Genomic DNA, 21060 nt, shown 5'->3' with positions numbered 1-21060 from the left:
TCTATTTGTTCAGTCTTCATTTCCTAAAAAAAACCAAAAAAAAAAAACAAAAAAAATAAACACTGTGCTTTCTGCTGAGCTGTGTGGCCTAAAATGGGTTAAAGGCTAAATGTAGGACAAGATAGGACTCAGGTGAATGATCGACCTTCAAAAAGCTCCTTTTGCCCCTTAGCTTTACATCTGAGGAATGCATCTAAGTGTGGCTTTGTCTCAGACATTCAGTCACGATGCAGAAATGTTTAAACTTGTGTCTGGGATTGCTTTAGGGGATTTCTCACTTTGTAGTTGTGCTCCTATCAGAGGAAGAGAAAAACAGTAAAAACACGCGTTATGGTTGCTTTTGGTTCGCTTTTCTTTTTATATATGAAAGGTTAAAGAGAGCGGAGGTACAAACCAAGTGTGTTCACCAGTTAAATAAAATGTTATTGATTCTTTCTGTAGGCAGGTGTGGCGGTATCAGACCTGGTGATGCCTTCATAATGATCTCAGAAGGACTCGGGTCAAAGACGATATCACTTGTGGCTTTGTGTGACCCATCTTTATAAAGCTGTGATAAAATATTACAGTTTGTGCCTGTAGACATGGGCAGGGATCAAATTGCTATGGAAAAAAAATGTGAGCAAAAATCCCAATCGTTTGCCATTATTACAAACAAATCATATTTTGAATAATTTGAACTGAATGCTCATTGTACAGTTATGTAATAATGATGCTACAGCCAACACACCCCCACCCCTCCCCGCACACACACTATCATCAGTGTAAAAGAGTAATGACAAAAGTACATTTAAGCAAAAGGTAGAATAGAAGACATTTACAAAACCACACAATATTGCAAAATATTGACTGCAGTGAATATACAGTTTGTCTGTATGGTGTAAACAGTACATAGTCTAATATTTTGCCAGTGCAAATCTATGCAGAATAAATAAAGCTTGAAAGTCTACCGAAAATGTGTTCTTACAATATAGAACTATGGTGTATATAAATTCATACAAATTCTTTTAGGTAGTTTAGTGTTTGTAGAATTATATATAATTTCTTTATAGGTTTTGTTGTATTACGTATATCAATATAAGGACAGGTGAGTGTGTTGCCTCAGCTCAGGTGTAATAATATGTTCAGCTCACAGGGGGAGAACATGCACAATATCTGCTTCATAAGACTGAGAGCAGACAACATTTTATTTAATATTTATTACTATTGGACTGTAGATCCATAACTAGACTGTTGTTTTTTTTTTTATTTCATATCACTGGTTACGTAAGACTAAGTTCTCTTAGGTTCTAACAAGTTACTGCCACGTTAGTGCAGTGAGTTTAACACTTTAACCATTGCTGAAAGTGTTACGTCTATAACTTCTCTTCGCTGCTTCATGACCTCTGGTTTCTCTCGTTGCTTGATCATGTATGATCCCTGTAGTGATGATCAGAGTAATCAGTCTTTATATTGTTCTACTTTTGGTTAGCAGAAGTGGCCTTCATGTTCCCTACAGCACCAGTTGTACTGATGCTACATGGACAATGATCAATAAATTGAGACATAAAAACTGTTAAGTGTTGAAAAATCCTCTCTGTAGGACTATCTGCTGTCCATCTGGGGATTTTTTGAAAATTTTTCTCAAACAACAGGTTAAATATCAGCCCCTCAAGGATTGCTCTTTTTTAGTGGTTGACTCTGAGCTCTATAAAGGACAGCTCAAGATAATCATGCCTAGCTTCTAGTCGCGTTTTAGCTAAAGTAACTGGTGTTTGTGCTTCCAGCCTCATTAACCCTCACTTACCTCTCTGAAGTTTGACATCTTACATGCTTATGAAGTTTTAGAGGATTTTGGGCCAATATGAGTTGCATTACTCCGTGCAATGGGTCATCACTGCACAGAGTAATCTGATCGTTTATCCAAAACTATTTATGGATCAAAGAGAAAATGTATATGTGTGTGTGTCTTGTTTGTTTTGGTCCTGCATGTCCTTTTTGTTGACCTGTTTTTAGCACTTGATGGACAACGCTCAGCTGTATGCCTCAGTCTGCAACACAAGTCATTAATATGCAATAAACACAATAATACATCTGCATCCATTTCCTCTTGTTAATGGACATCACTCTTAATCAGTGCACAGAAGCTGCTACAGCGCTTCTGATTGCTGTAGGGTCCAGTGGGACAGCAGTATAAAGCTCCAGTCAGTTGTAAGTAGTTGAACAGGTTAACTAGATACTGTCAGACTACATCACAGATTGCCTTCCAGTTTACTAGCTGATTGTGTGTGCCAGCATCTCCTGATTTCAGTGTCTATTTTTATTTTTCTCCTAACCGGTCTGCATTCATCATTACAGAGGAAACCTTGTGGTCTATCAGAACAACGAATCAAGAGTACAGGCTAAATGCTGGAGGCTCCCAGTTTGTCATTGTCATGCCTGTGGTGCTTTCTGCTTAACCGTGGAGGAAAGAGTTGTTGGAAATGCTCTCATATCATTGCTGGAAGGCTTCCTGGCCAGCAACACAGTCAAACAAGGGAGAGGCTTTTCTGTCTTTATCACATCACATAACGCTCCAGTTTTTTAAATGGGCTTTTGGACAAATCAGTGGCAGCCTCTGGCAGCTATTCTGAGAGCTAAAACTCTTTGTGAGTAAGGCCAGGCTGGGGGTTGTTTTAAGACTCGATATTGCAGTAGACGCAGTAATTATGAGCATCTATGTTCTCTACAGTGACTGTTAGCAGCTGAAGCACAGGAAGAATAAGTCATGTTCTACCTTCTGTATTACATTACATTACTATTTCTAGCATTCGTCTCTTGGTGCTTTGTTTGCATTCTAACAGGGAATAAATTTACTCGGCTTAGTTTGGGCAAACTGTGGCATTACATAACCTCATCATCCCCAACTTACGACCAGGGTTGGAAAGCTACTTCCAGCATACTCACTACTTACTTTAAGTTGCAACCAAAGATGTAATCTTCTGGCATGCTTCCACTCAGAGATGTAATCTGATTGGTTCTGACGGTAGTGGATTCATCAGTGCACAATAACTTGTGCGTGGAAATGAGTTAATCACTTACTCTTTGAGCAAGTCTTGGTTCCTTTCTATCCATGCTGGTGAGCTACAGATTCAGAACATATGGATGTCAAACACACAAAAATAAGAAGGGAAGTGAAGTAAGGCCGTTTGAATTCAGAAAACGAGATTTCTGAAAGGTTCTCCCCAAGTTTTCTCCCCAAACCTGCTGAGCAGCGTGGGGGTGTAAAGAAAGGCTGTTCATTTACATTACTTTGCAGTAACAACTCAGCTCTCAGCATTTTCTATAAACTGATGATTTCACTTACGGCCCTTTGGTTGAAATCAAATCTCCAGGATCTGTTCATTTACAAAGCCGTTAAAAATATAAATTTCGGAACATTTACATTTTTCTATGAACATTTTATCACTCATAAAAACTTAATACAGTTTTTATGAGTGAAATTCACTAAAGGTCTTATCTTTGTATCTGTAAGTTCAAAGCAACCTCATTTAACTCCATCCCCAAAGGCACCACTAGTTCATTAGGGGCCAGAACTGTCCCCTACCTTTGCTACTTTTCCAATCTGTTAGTCATCACTGCACCCAATTAGCACATTTCCATCTCTAACGTACTTCACCTCACCAACGTTTTCGCCAGTGATTTTTGTAAGTTTCAGTGACTACACTTCTTTACACCATCCTCATCCTCATCCTCTACCTCATCCTCTACAATCTGCCTTTTTCCTCCTGTGGTATTGCCTTGTTTATTTCCTAACTTATGTCCATGCATTTCCTCTACTTTCCCCACTTAAACAAGTTTCCTCCCTGCTCTTGCTGTACTTCATGTTATTGCTATCCTTGATTCTCCACGTCATCTCCTCTTCCCCGACTCAGCGATTTTACAGCTGAATCTAGTTCCATGTCACCTTACTACCAAACTCCCGAAAGGGAGGATCATTACACATCCAGCTGCCAGGGGGCTTCTGGCTTGAAGGAGCTTTTATTGGCAGACACCTGAGTGAGGATCAGCAAGCAATAATCAGACACAGATGAACAGAATGAATGTAATTAGTGGTAATATAATGTAATTGGTATGATAATGTAATATAATGTCATTGGTATGACTATTCACCATCCTACAACTTTTAGATGCATCCCTGCTCCAGCGCACCTGAGTCGAACTTTCTAGTTTTATTTATTATACACAATTGAATAAACTTTACACATGATAGTGTAGTCTTTCATTCACTGAAATTATACACTAAACCAGTAACTGTTATTCCTTGAGACAAAATAAAAAATTAAGTTACCTGGATATGATTGTCTCACTACACATGCCGGTGGCGGCGATAAAGTTCTTGCATTTTCTTAGAGTTCTTCTTATTACTTAGAATGTAATAAAAGCAGTCTCTTTTGTCCCACAACAGGGAATTTAAGGGATAATAGCAGCATCAGATATAAAGGCTCACACAAAAACATGAAGTTCTTAAAGTGTTAGAAACTGCGATGTCTTCTCTTTAACGGAGATATCCGTTACTGATTTTGTTAATTGTTTTTATATTCCGAGACACACAAGACGTTGGGCAAACTGTGGCATTACATAACCTCATCATCCCCAACTTACGACCAGGGATCCCACCATCTTGGGGGTATGAAAGCAGATGTGCTCTGTGTGTCGCAAGCTGACCTAGGACTCTGCTCTGGCTCTAACTCTACTCCTCGCCGACTCCTGCCTGGCCCAGCCCCTGCTTAATCTACCTGTTTTTGGGTTTGCCTGTCTGTTTTGTTAGTCCATGTCTCCCTGTCTTTTGTCACAGCTCAATGAGCCACGCCGTAACAAAGTGGGGGCTTGCGGTCACCTGAACATGGGTTTTATGCTTGATTGTTTGATTGTCTTTTGACTAAATTGTTTACCTTGTCCTTTGTTTAAATTTTTGAGCACAAACTGTTTGAGCAGTGTCTTGTCCCTCATCAACCGGGTCGTAACAAAAACAAAATATAAAAATCAACATTAACAATAACAATAACTAGTTGGGCGGGAGACATTGCCTGTATAGAGATTGTGCTGACTTAGTTGTCCTCTCACGTTTTGACCAGGACTTCTTTGAAACGGAAGTTTTAATCTCAGTATGCGATTTTATTCTGGTAAAATAAAGGACGTATAAAATAATGAATCCGTCCACCAGCGGCAGCAGCAGGGTTTAAAACATCTGTCCCACATTATTCCCCTCTGCCTGTATAATAAGCTGCTCATTAGGAGGATGCCTTGCCACATGGCTGCTGTCATCAGCGGTTATTACTAATGAGAGCATTTGGACATTGAGCCCGGCTCCACGCCCATTCCAGTCAGCACACCTCCACTTCTGGCCATCTCTGGCTCCAGAAATAGCAGTGGTTTTGTAACGGGTCAGGTCTCCCTGCTGCACTGCAGCACACCCACATGTTCTCTGCTGCTAGCAGAGCGGAGCAGCTGATACCCCTACAGCATCCGTCTGGATGTGGAACTGATCGCCATGGAACAGATGGTTGGAGTTGCAGTCAACTTGTTTGGTAAATCATTCGAGTACTACCTGTGGAACATCCAACTTGTAGACGAAGTAAATGATGAAAAGTCTGAACTATACCTCCTGTGGTCGTTTTGTTCATCTGCTCTTAGGAGGGTTCATTTCAGCTTTAGAGTCTCTGCCAGCGCCGTGGCTTTGAAGCTCTCAATCATGCCTTGTCAGAGGAGTGTTAACTGTGGCACAGCAGTGCTCCATTGTTCTGCCTTTAACACACTGAAGTTTCTATAGTAAGCAGAATGATGCATTGTGACTGACAGGCACAATGTCTCCTGAGACAGTTCTGGGTTTGTGTTGACAAATCTGTCTTTGATGGACACTTCTATCAAACAAAGCTGCTGAATATTTACACGTTTGCAATTTTCTCATGTTGTTGTTGGACGTTGAAGCACATTTGTGTATGGGAATGAAATATGACGTTAAGTACTGTGTTCAGATTACTTTCTTTTCTGGTTGGGGTTCTTTCTGTGAAGGGTTGCTGTCTTGTTTGGCTGTTGAGGAGGTTCCAGATAAAGAGTTGAGAAAAGGCAGGATTGGAAGCTTTCTGAAGAGGATAGCAGTAACCAAGACCAGAACCAGCAGTAACCAAGACCAGAACCAGAACCATCCTCCATTAACCCTTGAGTGATGCTGTGACAACTTCCTGAAGGTGGTTGGTCGGAAAGAGAAGGACTTTCTTAATGAGACAGTGGCCCAATTTAAAGGCCTTAAGTCACAAAGTCTTGCTTGATATATTCAGCTTTTTTATAACAACAGAAGGTAACATAGTTACTTGACTATGCTGTAAAATGATTCCGTGTGACTGTAAAATACATCACACTGTCCCTTTAAGGCCAATGATGGAGCATTGCGAGGTGCAGTGGTCAGAGCAGCGTCCCGCATACGGAGGCTGCAGATGCAGGCTCGATGCAGCCATCCTGAGTTCGGCTTCCACCCTCGGTCTCTTTACTTCTTTTCAGTCCACAGGTGTCAAAAAAATAAAAAATAAATAACCTCTACTAATTGTATCAGGATTTTTATTATTATTGTTTCATCTCTGTTAGGATGTCAATAAATCATCATTTATTTTGTACATTTCAATATATTGTGTGATAAACATACAAGGCGTGTTTCTGACCCCACTGTACTTTTGATTTGATTTATTTCAAACTGAAAAAAAAACACCAATCAGTAGGAATAGAGAAAAAGTGTGCATACAAAACCAAGAACAAAATAATATGATTATCACTACTTTTCTGTTTCCTACTCTCATACCCACTCATACCAGTGGGTATGAGAGTATGAAGAAGCGAACACTTATTTAAGCATACCTACTATCTCAATCTTGGTTTAAAAAAAAAAAAAGGTAATTTGTTTTCACCGTGCTTGCATCATGCTAATTAGCTGCTAATGTTGTCATCTTGTTTTCTGCTGCTTTGGATCTACAAGCCTTGAGAAAGGAAAACGTATCTGCTGTTTCTTATTAGTTGCAACAAAAAAAACTAATGACGCATTATTTTACTGTGTTGAATAGTCTCAGTTCCAGTGTGTTTAAGCTTGTTGGGATAGCAGCAGGAGATCTGACAGAGGAACTGAGGGCTCTATGCCAAATAAAATGCTAACAGCTCTTAGGGAATCACTTTGTTGGCGATGTTGTCTGACCAGAGGAGGAAGCGAAGCAACCGGTCCCAAGATTTTAAATGTATTTCGTCCTCTATAGAACATTTCCCAGCAATCAGAATAACTTGATTTAATTCATATGAAGCCTGCTAACTCAACAGAATCCAGTTGTGGCGAGAAAATTGAGAGAATCCAAATCAGATTTTATTCAAGCGTTATAACAAGGTTGCAGACAAAATACAATTAAAGAAAAATAACAGCTGCAGGAACTTGAAGTTTGTAAACCCCAGTGTTGTTACTTTACTTTAAGTCTTATTTGACATGGTGTCTGCCTAAGCTATTGTATCTATGTAGTAGCACTACATAGATACAATATGTGACAACACTTCTTTGTTGTCATTTCATGTTTTGTGTCATTTCATGAAGGATATTATTATCTAAAGGGACAGAGACTGCAGCCACTTACACATGGCTTTTTACTAGATTATCTCTATTCTCTTGTTTATCCTCCAGGTTCATTATGAGCTCTGGTTTTACAGTCAGCTATTTTTATGGCCAATACATCTAAAGAGATATTTGAACTGTTGGGCCCTTGTATGATGGGACTATAGAAGCATGAGATCCACTGAGATGCTTAGGGTCTTTAATAATGGGATGTTTAACCTACATCATTACCAAGTGACTCATCCTGTTTTTTGTTCCTTCCACTTTACAAGAATTACAGTTAGCAACAGTCTTAAAGCTGCAATATGTAATGTTTATATAAAACATGTTTGAACATTTGTTGAAATTGTCACTCTGTCTTGACAGCATAGTATGCAGTGGCGGTTTCTGATATGGGCAACATGGGCAACCGCCAAGGGCGACATGAGCACCCATGTTTTGTTTTCTGGGGTTCTAGCACCAATGCATGAGTACTAAAGCACATCAAACAAGCCCTCTTACCTTAAATCCATCATGAACAGTCAGGCTCCTGGTTCCAGGTCAGACGATGGGATATGGTGTGTTATTTGAATAGACTTGACCTTATTTTGAGACTTTAAGGTGACCTGTAAAAAACCTGACCTCAACTCTTTAGCAGCTTCCAGTAGCTGGTGTTGTTGAAGCTCAGTTGTAGTTATGATCAGGTTCTGATGCTCAGCTCCGCCTCCCCAGCTGCCGGCCTGGCCCACTCTGCCTCCGACACATTGTCACTTCTCAGTGACGTCCAGCCTCTTCAGCTGCCGATGCAGGGATTACTGAGTTAGTGTTTAGACCAGCGTTATGCTGCTACACTCATACTGCAGAGTGAAGAAGAAAAAAAAAGGATGCAGGCAGAGCGAGAGTTGTGTGAAGCAGCGGCAGTAGCGTCAGGAGTGTAAAGTGCTGACTGCCATCTGTGATGAAGATGAGTCACGGATGTGATGTGAGGAATCCAGAGTTGATGTTGGCTTGCTGATGACGCGGCCGGGCCTGACGCCGGCTCGCCGGGCTGAGCCCACTTTCATGGGAGTCTCCAGGGATTTCATCCATTCTGGGGAGAGTTGCTTCAGTCTGACCAGGTTCTTTTCTGTTGCTTTTCTCCGGTGCAGACATGCAAGCAGCGCTGCAGCTAAAAATAATCAGACACACTTTTAGGTGTCATGAGGATGATATTTTTATTTGCACAGCTGCTTCCACCACCCAGAGGAAAACCTGATATGTGGGTGTGATCCATTCAGGTCGGATCATTTCTAAAAGAACCTAGAATAAATGGATTTCTCTTTTTTCTGGGCCATGTCTGTTTTTACAGAATACAACCAGATACAGCTTGTGTACAGGCTCATATGACTGATACTGAGGTCCTGATCAGAGGTCCGTGCCAGGGTTAGATCTAAATGCATATGAGGATTGGGGAGCAGGAAACAATTCCACTGATCAAATGACTTGGCAGATGTCCTAGTGTGTTTAACTTAATTTAGTAATGCTGTTTTAAACTTGCACTGTTTATGTATGCTTCCCAATCTCAACCAGCAGACAAAGTTATCGTTTCACCTCGCAGTCACAAACTTCATGGTATTGTATTGGACACAGAGTTGTGCATAACTATGAGGAGAAACGACATAAGACATAGTTTTCACATCTTAAAGAATAAACGGTGAACAACTATGCTGTGCGTCTGTATTTTGCTCTACTGACTTGTCAGAAAACTGCAGGTCCACCTGGAGGTCTGCTTAGGTTGCTCTCCACTCTGCTTAGGTTGCTCACACTTTTGGCTCTTTGTCTTTGTAAAACATCTGAAGCAAGGCCAAATTGAATGGAGACTTCCTGAACACTAGTTTTCAGGTCTTACCACATATTCTCAGTGGGTTTGTGTTTGGGCTTTGACAAGGCCAGTCTAATTCATGAATAGTCTTGACCTGAACCAACCTATTGTAGCTCTGGCTGTGTGTTTGGGGTGGTTGACCAATCTTTGGTCCTCTGCAGCCTCTAACTGATTCCTTCCAGGATCGTTAAGGATTTAGTTTCATCCATCTTACTGAATAAAGGCAAGGCCTCGAGATAATGCTTCCACCTCTATGTTGTATGGTTGTGGTTGAGTAGGTGAATGGTCAATCTTCCTTCTCAGCCACTCATAGACTTTTGTTTGTAGATCAAAACTTTATTTTGATCCCATCTAATCACATCATCTTCTTGAACATGTCAGTTGTGTCCCCTAGGTACCAGAGCTAGTAGCAAACTTTAACAGGGACTTCTTATGGTTTTTCAACTACAGCTTTTTTCTTGCCACTTTTCTACATAGTCATGGACCCATTGACTAACATGTAAGCGTTTTTGGGGTTGAACATCTCCACAACATAAGTTTGTGGTTGGAATATGAAATAGAGAAGGAAGTGCCCTTCATTTCCCTTTGACAGATTTGTTCAATGAACAAGATATTTTCATACATAGGCAGCCAAAACATCCTAGATTTACTATCATAAACCACACACTTAAAAACATGACAGTTTCCAAAACATGCTGACTTTAAAAACAAATAACTCTTACTGTTGGTCTGGTCTTCCTTTTACCTCGGTACGTTTTAAATAATGAATGTGGATAAACGCTAACAACTAGAAGTTGTGAGGTGTGAATGTGAGGACGCAAGTGTCTGAAAACAGGTTATGTCTTCAACACACTCAAGATGAAACCTGTGTGCTGAGAGCGACCTACAGCTACATTTGCCATGGATGTATATGGATACAGACCACAGCTTGGAGGTCCAATGTACACAAGCAGTGATGCCAAATATGGGAAGCTGTGGTTGTGCTTCCTGCACCCCAATACACGGCAGAGAGACTCTAGTTTTGGGGGGGAATTTTGACTTCCTTAAGCTCAAAATTGTGGGCTGAATCTATAAGTATAATGGGATTGCTTAATAAAAATGTTTACTCAATGTTTAGTTTGTCTTACAGAGACTTAACTTATGCGTCTCACAGAGGATTAGTATGGACAACCCCAAAATTATACTTCACTGGACCATACCGTCTTTTTCCCTCTACAAGAAATCCAGAAAATCTCTTTATAAAAAAAACAAAACAAAAAGCAGTTAAATCTCTATCTCAGGTTTTTGAGTTCAATCTCTAATTGTTCTTAAGAGACTTGAAGAATTTGAACTGAAATCTTCACTGTGGTGTAAATGAGGCTTATTGCAGTGAAATTCCTTATTGAAAAGTAAACAGAGCCAGAGAATGAAGCTCCTGTCTCTGTGCCTCTCAGTGCTCATGTTACGTTCAGTCATTTATTCTGTTTTTATGAGTTAACTTGAGCCGCTTTTAATAAAGCTGGAAGCAGAGCTTACTGTACTCCTGCTCTTATAAACGATGTCATTTAGTTTAGCCTAGTCTAGCCTTTGGGAATTCAACATTCCAGTGAATGTCTGAGACAGTCCTGCTCTCCCCGAATCCAAACATCAACTCAGAAGCAGTTGTATGGAGACCTTTTTGATCCCATTCTAAAGGAGAAGTGTTTATTGGGTCACATAGACACAAAGGTTGGGGTAAAGTCACTGGTTAGGAGCTCCAACGTAACATTTTCCCCTGCCCTTGAATTTGTCATCTTATTTCTGCTGATCAGACTAAGTTGAACATTAGAGGAACCACTCAGCCCCTCAACACTCCACTGCAAGACATCGTCCTCAGTTCTCTTTGTTGCTCATTGCTTAGTTGTAACTCCTCACTGACAGCTAGAGGAGCTGCTGGGCGGATTTCTCACTCCATGTTCCCTGGAAGCTGGAGGTGCAGACAAGGCTGGTCACCCATTGTTGGCAAGAGAAAACATTGACTTTACTCCATTTTTGGTTTTCTGACACACTGTTTGCTACTCAGCTTTAGTTTGACATTGTCACGTTTCTTATTCTAGCTGCCTCCTGAAGTGTCAGGTTCACTTCAGAAGCAGAAAAAACCTGCTGCTGATTTGACTCTGATTGGCAGCTGACATTGTGCGTGATCACCAGAGGAAATTTGGACTGATCTCGGATCAGACTGTGATCCTCATCCAGGTGTTTTCATCTGTAATGGAGTTAGAGTAGCCTCTCATCTGTATAGCAGCAATAGCAGCACACCAGCACACATTCYTGTCCCATAAAGGAGCGTCGTTTTAGTCAGCACACGTGGCATAGTGACATCATCGGCTTTAGTCGATGAAAATGCTGATATGACTTTGATGCTCATTCGACTGTACTGGCCTGATAGCAACAGAAAACGTTTTAGAAATGCAAACTAAAACTGTAATACATTAATAAATCATCATTATCCAGAAGAGGCGTCCAGGATGCCTCCTGGACGCCTCCCTGGTGAGGTGTTCTGGGCACGTCCCACTGGGAKGAGGCCTCGRGGAAGACCCAGGACACGCTGGAGGGACTATGTCTCTCGGCTGGCCTGGGAACGCCTTGGGATTCCCCCGGAGGAGCTTGAAGAAGTGGCTGGGGAGAGGGAAGTCTGGGCCTCCCTTCTGAAGCTGCTGCCCCCGYGACCTGACCCCAGATAAGCGGAAGAAAATGGATGGATCCAGAAGACCTGTGGAGGTTACACAGTTCGTCAATAAATATCAGAGCTTTGTACCAACCTGGACTCGGATTCTTCCATTTGACTGCTGACAATTATTGGATAAGCTTTTGTCACCCAACCTGTGTTAACAATAATAGAGACTGACTGGGAATGAAAACGAAACGTCAATTTCCTGTTTGTAACAATAATCTTGTATGTGGATCAGATTTTCAGCAACACAGACAGCAGACGCTATTAAAAGCTTGAATGGAAAGATGCTACCAACACCACGCTCATCCACACACTGACGCATAAACCATCCAGATGGTTGAAGGTCATTTAAACACAGGTCACTACTCCAGTCTGTCATTCCACAGCTTTTTATTCTAGTTCTCTAATCTCACATGAATAAAGACATCAAAAATGAACTACCTGGCCAAAAAAGTCTCCATCAGTTGTGAAGTTGCCTGATGACTGCTGATGACATAATGGAGTCCACCTGTGTGTAATCTAATCTCCTTACAAGCCCGGCTGCTCTGACTGTGAATACTTTTGCACACCACACTTTTCAGTTTTTTATTTGTAAAAAATGTCTGAATCACTTATAATTTTTCCTCTTCTCCACAATTGTATACCACTTTGTGTTGGTCTTTCACGCTGATTTTCAATGAAATGTCTTTGTGGTTGTAATGTGTCAAAACATGAACAAGTTCAAGGGGTGTGAATACTTTTGCAAGCCGCTGTATCTCCTCTCTGGAGATCAGGAGAGCAGTGGCCTGACCAACAAATGATGGAAACTATGCCTAACCTGGGCTTCTTTGACTAATCCCTCTGTTACAAATCCTCAGGAAAGAAAAGATTAGAGATATGATGACCAGTTCATTTTTCTAAGAGCTGCTGCTCTGCTCCACTGACTGGTTTTATGGATTGTAGTTCATTTCTATCATCAAAATTTGACTATAATTGTAACCAGTTATTGAAGGTTGTGTTAAAAGCCGATTGCAGATATTTGAACAAAATGAACAGAAGCGTTTTCTCAGCCTCCGTTTATAATTTAAAGCAACACAAGACTTATGAAGAAAAGCCTTCTGCTTAACCTGTGACTGCCTCCTGCTCTTTTTGACTGCAGTGATTTCAAATAAGACAGTGTGGGGCAACGTCAATTGGATTTTATTTTACTGTGACCCCCCCCCCCCCCCCAAAAACACCCCAGTTTCATACAGTTTGATTATAGCCAAACTTATTATAGTGACTAAATATAAATGAATGGATGAGTTTCTCCAAATCTTACGGCGACATTAGACCTTTAATCATGGAAATACTTTTCAGGCGATAGAAGCCTGACTTTGTAACTGTTTTTATGTGGCTCTGAAGGTTCAGTTACGAATCCACCGACATCCAGATTTCAGACCTGATCACTAGTTTTTAGCTGCAACAACTGAAGCTGTGTGCTTCTTTAGGTCCGAATAAAATACAACAACTTCAGTTTTATTTCTGTTCAGCAGGAGAAAGTTACGGCACATCCATGCATTGCTTTGTTCTAAGCATCTGTTCAGTGCACGGATGGGGCCTATTGCATGTAAGCTATTCAGTGGGCTTCAGGGTGACGGTTAAGGGCTTTTAAAGCCTTAGTGACTGCATTTCTCTTTGAGCTCTGCCTCCTTTCTGCCTCTGCTGCTGCTGCTTCATCCTGTTGTTCTCCAGGATTTGGAGCTGCTGCTATGTCCTGCTGCTGAACCGCCGGTGAATGGCGCTAGCCCGCAGCACATCTGTTCAGAAGGCTAATCCACAAACAACGTGCTCTCTTGCATAATGCTCCCACTGGGCCGCCACTTCAGCTGGCACAAACAAGCCGTACAACAATAGTGTCACTGCAGCCACCAATGAGGAGACCATAGTGGAGCAGAAAGAGAGCTCTGCTTCGCCACTGCTTAAGTTCCTCCGAACTGAACTGGCCTCATTTCAGACGCCTCCCCTGTGGCATTCCCTCTTTATTTAACTGCCCCCTCTTTCAGATATTACTCCTCCCTTCATCAGTGCCCTTTCTTTTCAATAACAGTCTGCTCTCTCCTTGCTGTCACAGCTTTTTTAAACCCCTGTTCTTGTGTTAGTCTGCGTTTCTCTGCTCACTGAACCTCACGCCTGACCGGGTCACCTTGCTGTTCTCAGTTGGTAATCTGAAGTGAAAGCATTTCAAACATGCCCGCGATCTTTTAAAGTATGGCTACAGAAACAGTGGAGCACAGCGAGTTGTCAAGGTCACAAACATCAAACATAAAGGAAGACCTTTAATCGTTTGCATTTTTCCAAACTTTGTGTGTTACTGTTACTGTTCTGGTGGACTGATAGTTCAACTCCCTCCCAGACGAGAGATCATAGCTGTTGGTCAGGAAATCATATTTTATGCCAGTTGAAAAAAATCCCTAAGAAAAATGTTGTTTCTGACATTGTTGTGGTGAAATGTTGTTCCACATTAATGTTTCTTGAAATCATTTAATTTTGCTGAGTCTCCAAAGGACACTGTTCCAGAAGTTTTGTTGCTTTCAGATGCGACTTTACCTCTTTGAGAGGAAAGGTTTTCTGCAGGCAACTCTTCCCTGCAGAGTTGGCAAGAGTTGGCAACTCTTCCCTGCAGAGTTGGCAAGAGTTGCCAACTCTTCCCTGCAGAGTTGGGAAGAGTTGGGAATTAAGTTGGGAACTTAATTCCTGAGTTCCCAACTCAGGAATTAACAGGAATTAATTGAACATTAATTCCTGTTCAAATTCAGGAATTAATGTTCCTGAAATGGAACATTAATGTGCTACTGGGGTATGTAGAGTCCAAAATTGAGCACGTGCACTGCTGTAGTCTTGGCAGTGTGCTAACACACTCCTCTCCATGGCAACAAGAGGCTGATATTTATGAAGCGGATCATATTTGCTGATGATTATTTATTTGCTTTGACAAGCAGCATCTGTCTGGCTGCTACTTTCCTGTTTCCATCTTCTGAAACAAGAGGGGGTACTTAGTTTTTTCGCACAGTTTTTTTTTAATCTTCTTTAGATCATAACATTGTGGAAACCTTTAATACACCTGAGTTTAGATGCAGGAGCTGCACCAGTCAAGATTTTCCCAGCCAATATCAATTTCTGTTATCCTTCAGCTCTGACCTGCCATGTCCACTTTGGAATAGTTATGATTTTCCTCGTTTGGTTAAAATTAGTTTTAATTCAGCAAGTAAATATAACAATGTATCTGTAGCTGAAGAAATGGGTGGAGCTTAAATGTTGAACTTACTTTGATACAAAGGGTTTTTCAATTGCCTTTTCTTCAGAGTTAATTTTCATCCAACAGCTTCTATGTAAAGGTCAGCTTGTATCTTTTCCACTCGGTATAAGCTTCCAGAGAGAAGCTGTAGAGCTTTAAGATGGCGCATTCATTGACTGAAAAAGGTTGACCTTATTTTTGAGTGACTTATAGTTTATCTCAAAAAATTGGATTATTGCATAAAAATACATTTTCTCAGAAAATCATCACATATGTATAGTATTCCAAGCCTTTGTTTCTTGTAAATATTATAAATATGAAAACCTATTATCTGTAGCACAAAAAAATCCTTTGAAAAATGTCATTAATGGAAACTCATGGTCTCGTGCCCTAATCAGCTAATGAACTCGAGGCTTTTCTGAACCTTTGAATGGCCTCTAACTCGGGGTCAGTAGGACACGATCATGAGGAAGAGTGCTGACTGGACAGAAGTCATCGACATCCTTCACAAGGAGTGGAAGCCACAACAGGTGAAGAAGCTGGTTGGTCTGTATCCAAGGATATCAACAGAAAAGTGAGTGGAAGAAAAAAGTGTGGCAGGAACAGGGGCGACAGCAACAGGGAGAACGTCAGTCTTTAGAGGATTGACAGGCAAAATTCTTTCTGGAAAGAAATAATTTTTATTTATACCTGAAATGATTGGATCAATTGGAGGCTGTTAAACGATTGTTTTCTGGAGGTGGGAACTCTGTTGAGGTTTTAAATGTTAAAACCTCAACATGTAATGTGCCAGTTCAACGTCATGAAGCGTACCGGAAATTTCGTGCAGTGTAATCAACCATTGTCCACAGCAAAGAGAGATGGAGATAGCCCGTGTTGGTCACACTAATGTTAATTCAATATTTGGAAGCGCGAGTCGTGACCAACACGGTCTGAACGGCTTCTTTCACTTCCTCATCGGCTGTTGCTATATTTCTAAAACAGCGCATTGTTCACAGCTTCTCCTTCTGTTCGCTGTTTGGCCCAGTGGGAATTCTACCATAGAAATCCCAGTCAATGGGAGAAAGCCCAGACTGAGCTTTGAAGAGAGATGAGAATTGAGCAGAATAGTGCAGGAAGGCAGCCCATGTAAACCCAGCCAGTAACAAGGTAAAAAAAAAAAAAAAGCAACGCATTATATTTTCTTTCAGCTACTCACTTCCTTAAAAACCCTTTAGCTATCACCTTCAAAACACTTGGTGAAAGTCAGCAGGTTTACAAGCACACTGGTATTGTCATGACAGTTGAGGGGTGATAGTATAAATATCTTTAAAATGATGTTATCTGTGTTTTAATGCTTATTTTAGGAAAAGTTTTGATTCAGAGAAAATAACTGCCTAACCCAGGTTGCTGCCGACAAATTCAGATAAAGGAAAAATGTCTTGAAGGTAGCGCTGATAAAAGTGTCTCCAGACTTCCCTCGTCACTGTTGAAGAATTCAGAAAATGCTTGAACAGCCTCACTGCTGTTGCAACACTGGCCAGCAAGAGAAGACCAAAGCCTGTCCCAGTCTGATTTGGCTGGGTGAAGGAGATTCTACTGTGAGCTGGATGAATTTATGGCTTTTGTCATGTTGTCAGCTGAAGGTTTTTTGTTTACCGTACGTATCACAATGTGTGATACGTACGTTTGTTCTAAAATAAAATACATGAACTCGGTTGATGTTAGAGAGTTGTGAGTCTGCTGTTCGGACTTGTTTATTCTTACAGAGCTTTTTCAGACAGGCATGTAGGAAGTGTGGAAGTTATGTTACCATAGATAGATGTTTCCTCATCAGTCCTGAGCAGCTGTGTGATGTGACGAGGCTCGTTGTGTCATTATTGTTTCTAGGATCATTATATTGTCCCAAGATAACCAAGACGAGCTTAATGACCAATATAGAGAACCTGCATTCAAAGAAATGCATTGCATTGTTGTTGTTACTCTATTTACACTCTCCATCCATACCAATAACATGGAATCTACTTTAAATATTGTGTGCATGCGTGCCAGATTCCTATTAAAATATGAATGCTACCACAATATGATCGAGGAAAACAAACATCCACATTTAGCTTATGCAAGCGTCAAGAACGTCATGGAACGCATTAGACAAAGACGGCAAAAAAAAACAAAGCCAAATAATTCTATTCAAAACATTCAGTAGTTATTTCCTCAAGGACGCAGCTAAAAGCTAGCACGCAGCGCTAACTATCAAACCAATGAGAACGTCATTATCCACACATAAAATGTATGTCTGAAATAAGCTTTGCCGTTTTTTTAGTGTTATTTGGAGCTTACCGCTTTGCTGTGTCTGTCATTTCCATACAGAGGTGGAACTGGTCTTGATAGACAGATTTAATGACTCTGAGGAGCAACCTTCAGAGGTTGCTGAAGCAGTGGTAGGTAAGTTCTCCAAAAACCGACTTTCCCCACTGATGTAAGTTCATTCCTGAGAAAAATAAAATTTAACCAGGTACTTCGAAGAGGCTGTGATGGTGGAGTGTGATGTAARGAATCGTGTTGGCTAACACGTGCTAGAACCAAACATTTCCACTTGTCTACTCACAATTTCAGCATAACTGAACTTGGCCTACAAAATCAGTGAGAAATAAAAAACCTGGCAGATTCACAAAACCGATTAATCGGAAGTCAATGACCTTGTTCAGCAGTTCCACAGCAAATGCAGTGACATAGTTGACAGGAAAATGTAATGGGGAATAGAGATAAATTACCTTTCATCAAAAATTCTCACATTTCCTGCAGTGTGTGTTTTTAACTTATAGCAACTATGGTCCTAATAAGACGGCTTAATGTCACCTGTGACCTGCTGACTTTGGTGATGCAGACGTACACAGAACTGTTAGAACTGCTCCTTTAACCTGCTTTGAGAGAACATGTAGATTTCATCTTTTTTCTACAAGGAAGAGGTTTATATTTGGGTTAAAAGGTGGAGGGAGCAGATGATGCTGCTGCAGATATCACAACCAATTTTGCCATCTTGTGGGCACGAAGCTGAAACTGCAGCACTATTGCACACTGCTCTAAAAAGGCTCAGTGCTGTGGTTTAGTTTTCCCTTCTGCCAGGAGCTTCAGCTGCCCGACCAGATTAGGACTAGAACAGGTTAGTGGTGGAGCTGGAGGAGGTGTCTGTTGCCACGTCTCGTCTGATGTTTGTAACTTGGCATGTTTATGGCAGGAAGCTGAAGATGAGCACTTCTCAGGAGATTACAGACGAAATAAAAAGGGAGGGGAGGAGGGAGAGAGGAGAGCAGAGCGGAAAGACAAGCAGCTCTGTGAGACTGATATAGAGATGTGGAAGAGGTGAGGATGAGGAGGAGAGTTTCTGATCTGGAAGTCAGCTGGTGATCCAGAGGATGAAGGACTGGTTGGTTTCCGGCTGGAGGGATGCTGCTCACGCTGCTCTTCTATTTTCGAATCAAAGGTAGGAGAACATGGAGGATTCAGGAGGACTTCACTATGTGTCTTTTATTAAAGCAAAGGTTCACTGGGTCCAGTCCAGTTTCTCATCAGAGACTCTTTCGGAGAATGAAGCAGTTTGGTCTGTTAATGACACTGTAGCTGAACGGAGATCAGATCTGCTCCAGATTTTCTTTGCTTACTGATTGAACCTCTGCCTGCCACACAGAACATGACAGAACAGAACGTACAGGTGCATTTATCTTAATGATTCATTTTAAAATTTGAGTGTTATTGTCCTTTAAATGCATCAACCTGAATTATATTTCAGCCGTAGGAAAATATTCAGTTGTTATAGAACGGTTTTTCTGCAGGAACAGCAGGAATGCGAAACACAGAAAGCTGTGATGCTATGGTCCGGCCCACCTTCAGTAGCGTTTCTCTCACAACTAAAAGATCAAACGTTTAGCAGTGGAAGGAAAAGGGAGTGTTTGTGATCAGATTTTTTTAGCAGGTGTTCGCTGATCTTGGCTTTTTTTTTTCTCACAGCATGCAGCACCATGAATCTTCTCAACGTCTGCTCACATTTAAAACCTTCTGTAGCTCACTGTGCCAGTCAGCCTCTGAAGCCCTCACAGCTCCCTGCGTTGGCGCTCTTCTGAAGACGTGAACAAGAACTCTGTTCTGGGAGTTTCTGTAGAACTGACAGGAGGAGATTTCACAGTAGCCGTGTTGTTGTCAGTTACATGCCTCAGCTGATAGTGCAGCTTCAGTGACGGCCAGCAGCTTGATGAATACAACCCAGCTGTTATTGCTTTGTGCCTCTGTGCACCAGCAATGTACTTCTTATTAAACACCCAGTGCATGTGCTTATCAGCTGTTGTTTTAAATATAGTCGTTTATTGAAAATCAAGCTATTATGAACATTTGACTTGCTGATGAACTTTTTAGCTCCTAGAGGAACCAACACTATGGAGGGAGGAGCCGAAAAAGCATTTTGAAAACCTAAGGCTACGCACAGCATGATGGGACGGCACCGTGCTCTTCCCTTACCCACCAACTGTTTTGTTCCTGATTTTTGTGTTTACCTCGTTGGCTGTAAATTTTGTTTTGATCATAATTTTTCATTAAATCTTCACCATCTGCTCGATGCCTCTCCCTCTCTGCATTGGTCCACCACAACAATAATCAAACATGACGGTCATTACGATTAACTATTAGAAGTGCTGTTGATCCAAGTGCTAGCTTGAAGCTGCACTGAATGTTTTTGCATTACATAGCAAGTAGTTGTAAAAGAAAATAAACAAATAACCTTTTTATTGTTGATGCACACAATGCATTTATTCCTCACAGCTGAGTTACTGGATGGTTGTCGATCACCTGCAGGCTGACAAGTATTATAGCTTTGCTTTGCTGTGTGTTTTTGTTCATTGTTAGTCAAGTTTTATAAATCTGCACTATACTTGGCGGACAAGACGTGTTTGTGTTGTGTTTCATTATTGTAATGAAGTCTCTTCAACTGAACCGATCCCATTGAAGCGCACTTGCTCTAAAGCAAGTGAATCAAAGTGAAATTGGATAGCGTGGTGGATTATATCAACTTGTATCATATTTTTGTTTTGTTTTTCTTTACTTACATATCTGAAATCACTCGGAGTGTTTAGCCAGTATCTGCGTCCATATATTAGCTATAGACCAGACATGTACAGCCACGCCCCTGTAAGGTGGGGGTGGGGTCTTCACTGTGACTGTTTGGATCAGTTCATGAACTAAATGAGGTTTTCACAGTTTCCTGAGCAGAATAAATCAAACTGTTTAAAATAGATTGAGGTCTTATGAAGCATTAGGATGATGTCTTTAAGCCGAGTGACTGTGGAGCTCAGTCAATACTTTTAAGTCTCAACATTTTCTCATACTGTATCGGCTCATACTGGCCTCATCGCCCACTTTGATGCGCCGCATGGTGTTCTTATGAACACCTCACTGCTCGCTGCTGTGAGTTGGATGCGGGGGTAACATGGCAATAGATCTGTTGGCACGGTGTCACCTAGATGGACTGACTCATCAGCACGTGGCACTGATTTGTCTGCCATCCCACRAGGTGGTTTGTACCTCTGCCATCCGACGCTGTGTAAAATCTGCAGAGACTGCAGAACCCCCTCGTTTACTCCAACGATGTCAGAGGAAAGGAGGTTAAACTCTCGACATGTTTATTAGTAGAAAAATGTTAGAAA

The 21060-nt window shown here is 41.2% G+C and overlaps 1 protein-coding gene across 4 annotated transcripts in view; it reads left to right on the top strand.

Moving 5' to 3' along the window:
* The window catches only part of prkcz (protein kinase C, zeta), a 97850-nt gene that overhangs the window by 17914 nt on the left and 58876 nt on the right, over nt 1–21060 (top strand). The window contains exon 1 of one of the 4 annotated variants that reach the window (XM_008412932.2): nt 18484–18851. The exons of the other annotated variants lie outside the window; for them this stretch is intronic. Coding sequence (XP_008411154.1) covers nt 18815–18851 — 37 coding nt within the window. The 5' untranslated portion in view covers nt 18484–18814. Of the gene's footprint in view, nt 1–18483; nt 18852–21060 lie in introns of those variants that run through there. 4 annotated transcript variants of the gene reach the window in all.

Source organism: Poecilia reticulata, linkage group LG7 (assembly GCF_000633615.1).
Source record: "Poecilia reticulata strain Guanapo linkage group LG7, Guppy_female_1.0+MT, whole genome shotgun sequence".
NCBI classification, from domain to species: domain Eukaryota; kingdom Metazoa; phylum Chordata; class Actinopteri; order Cyprinodontiformes; family Poeciliidae; genus Poecilia; species Poecilia reticulata.
Note: the sequence above shows the minus strand (reverse complement) of the source record. Positions and strands in the feature narration are given on the sequence as shown.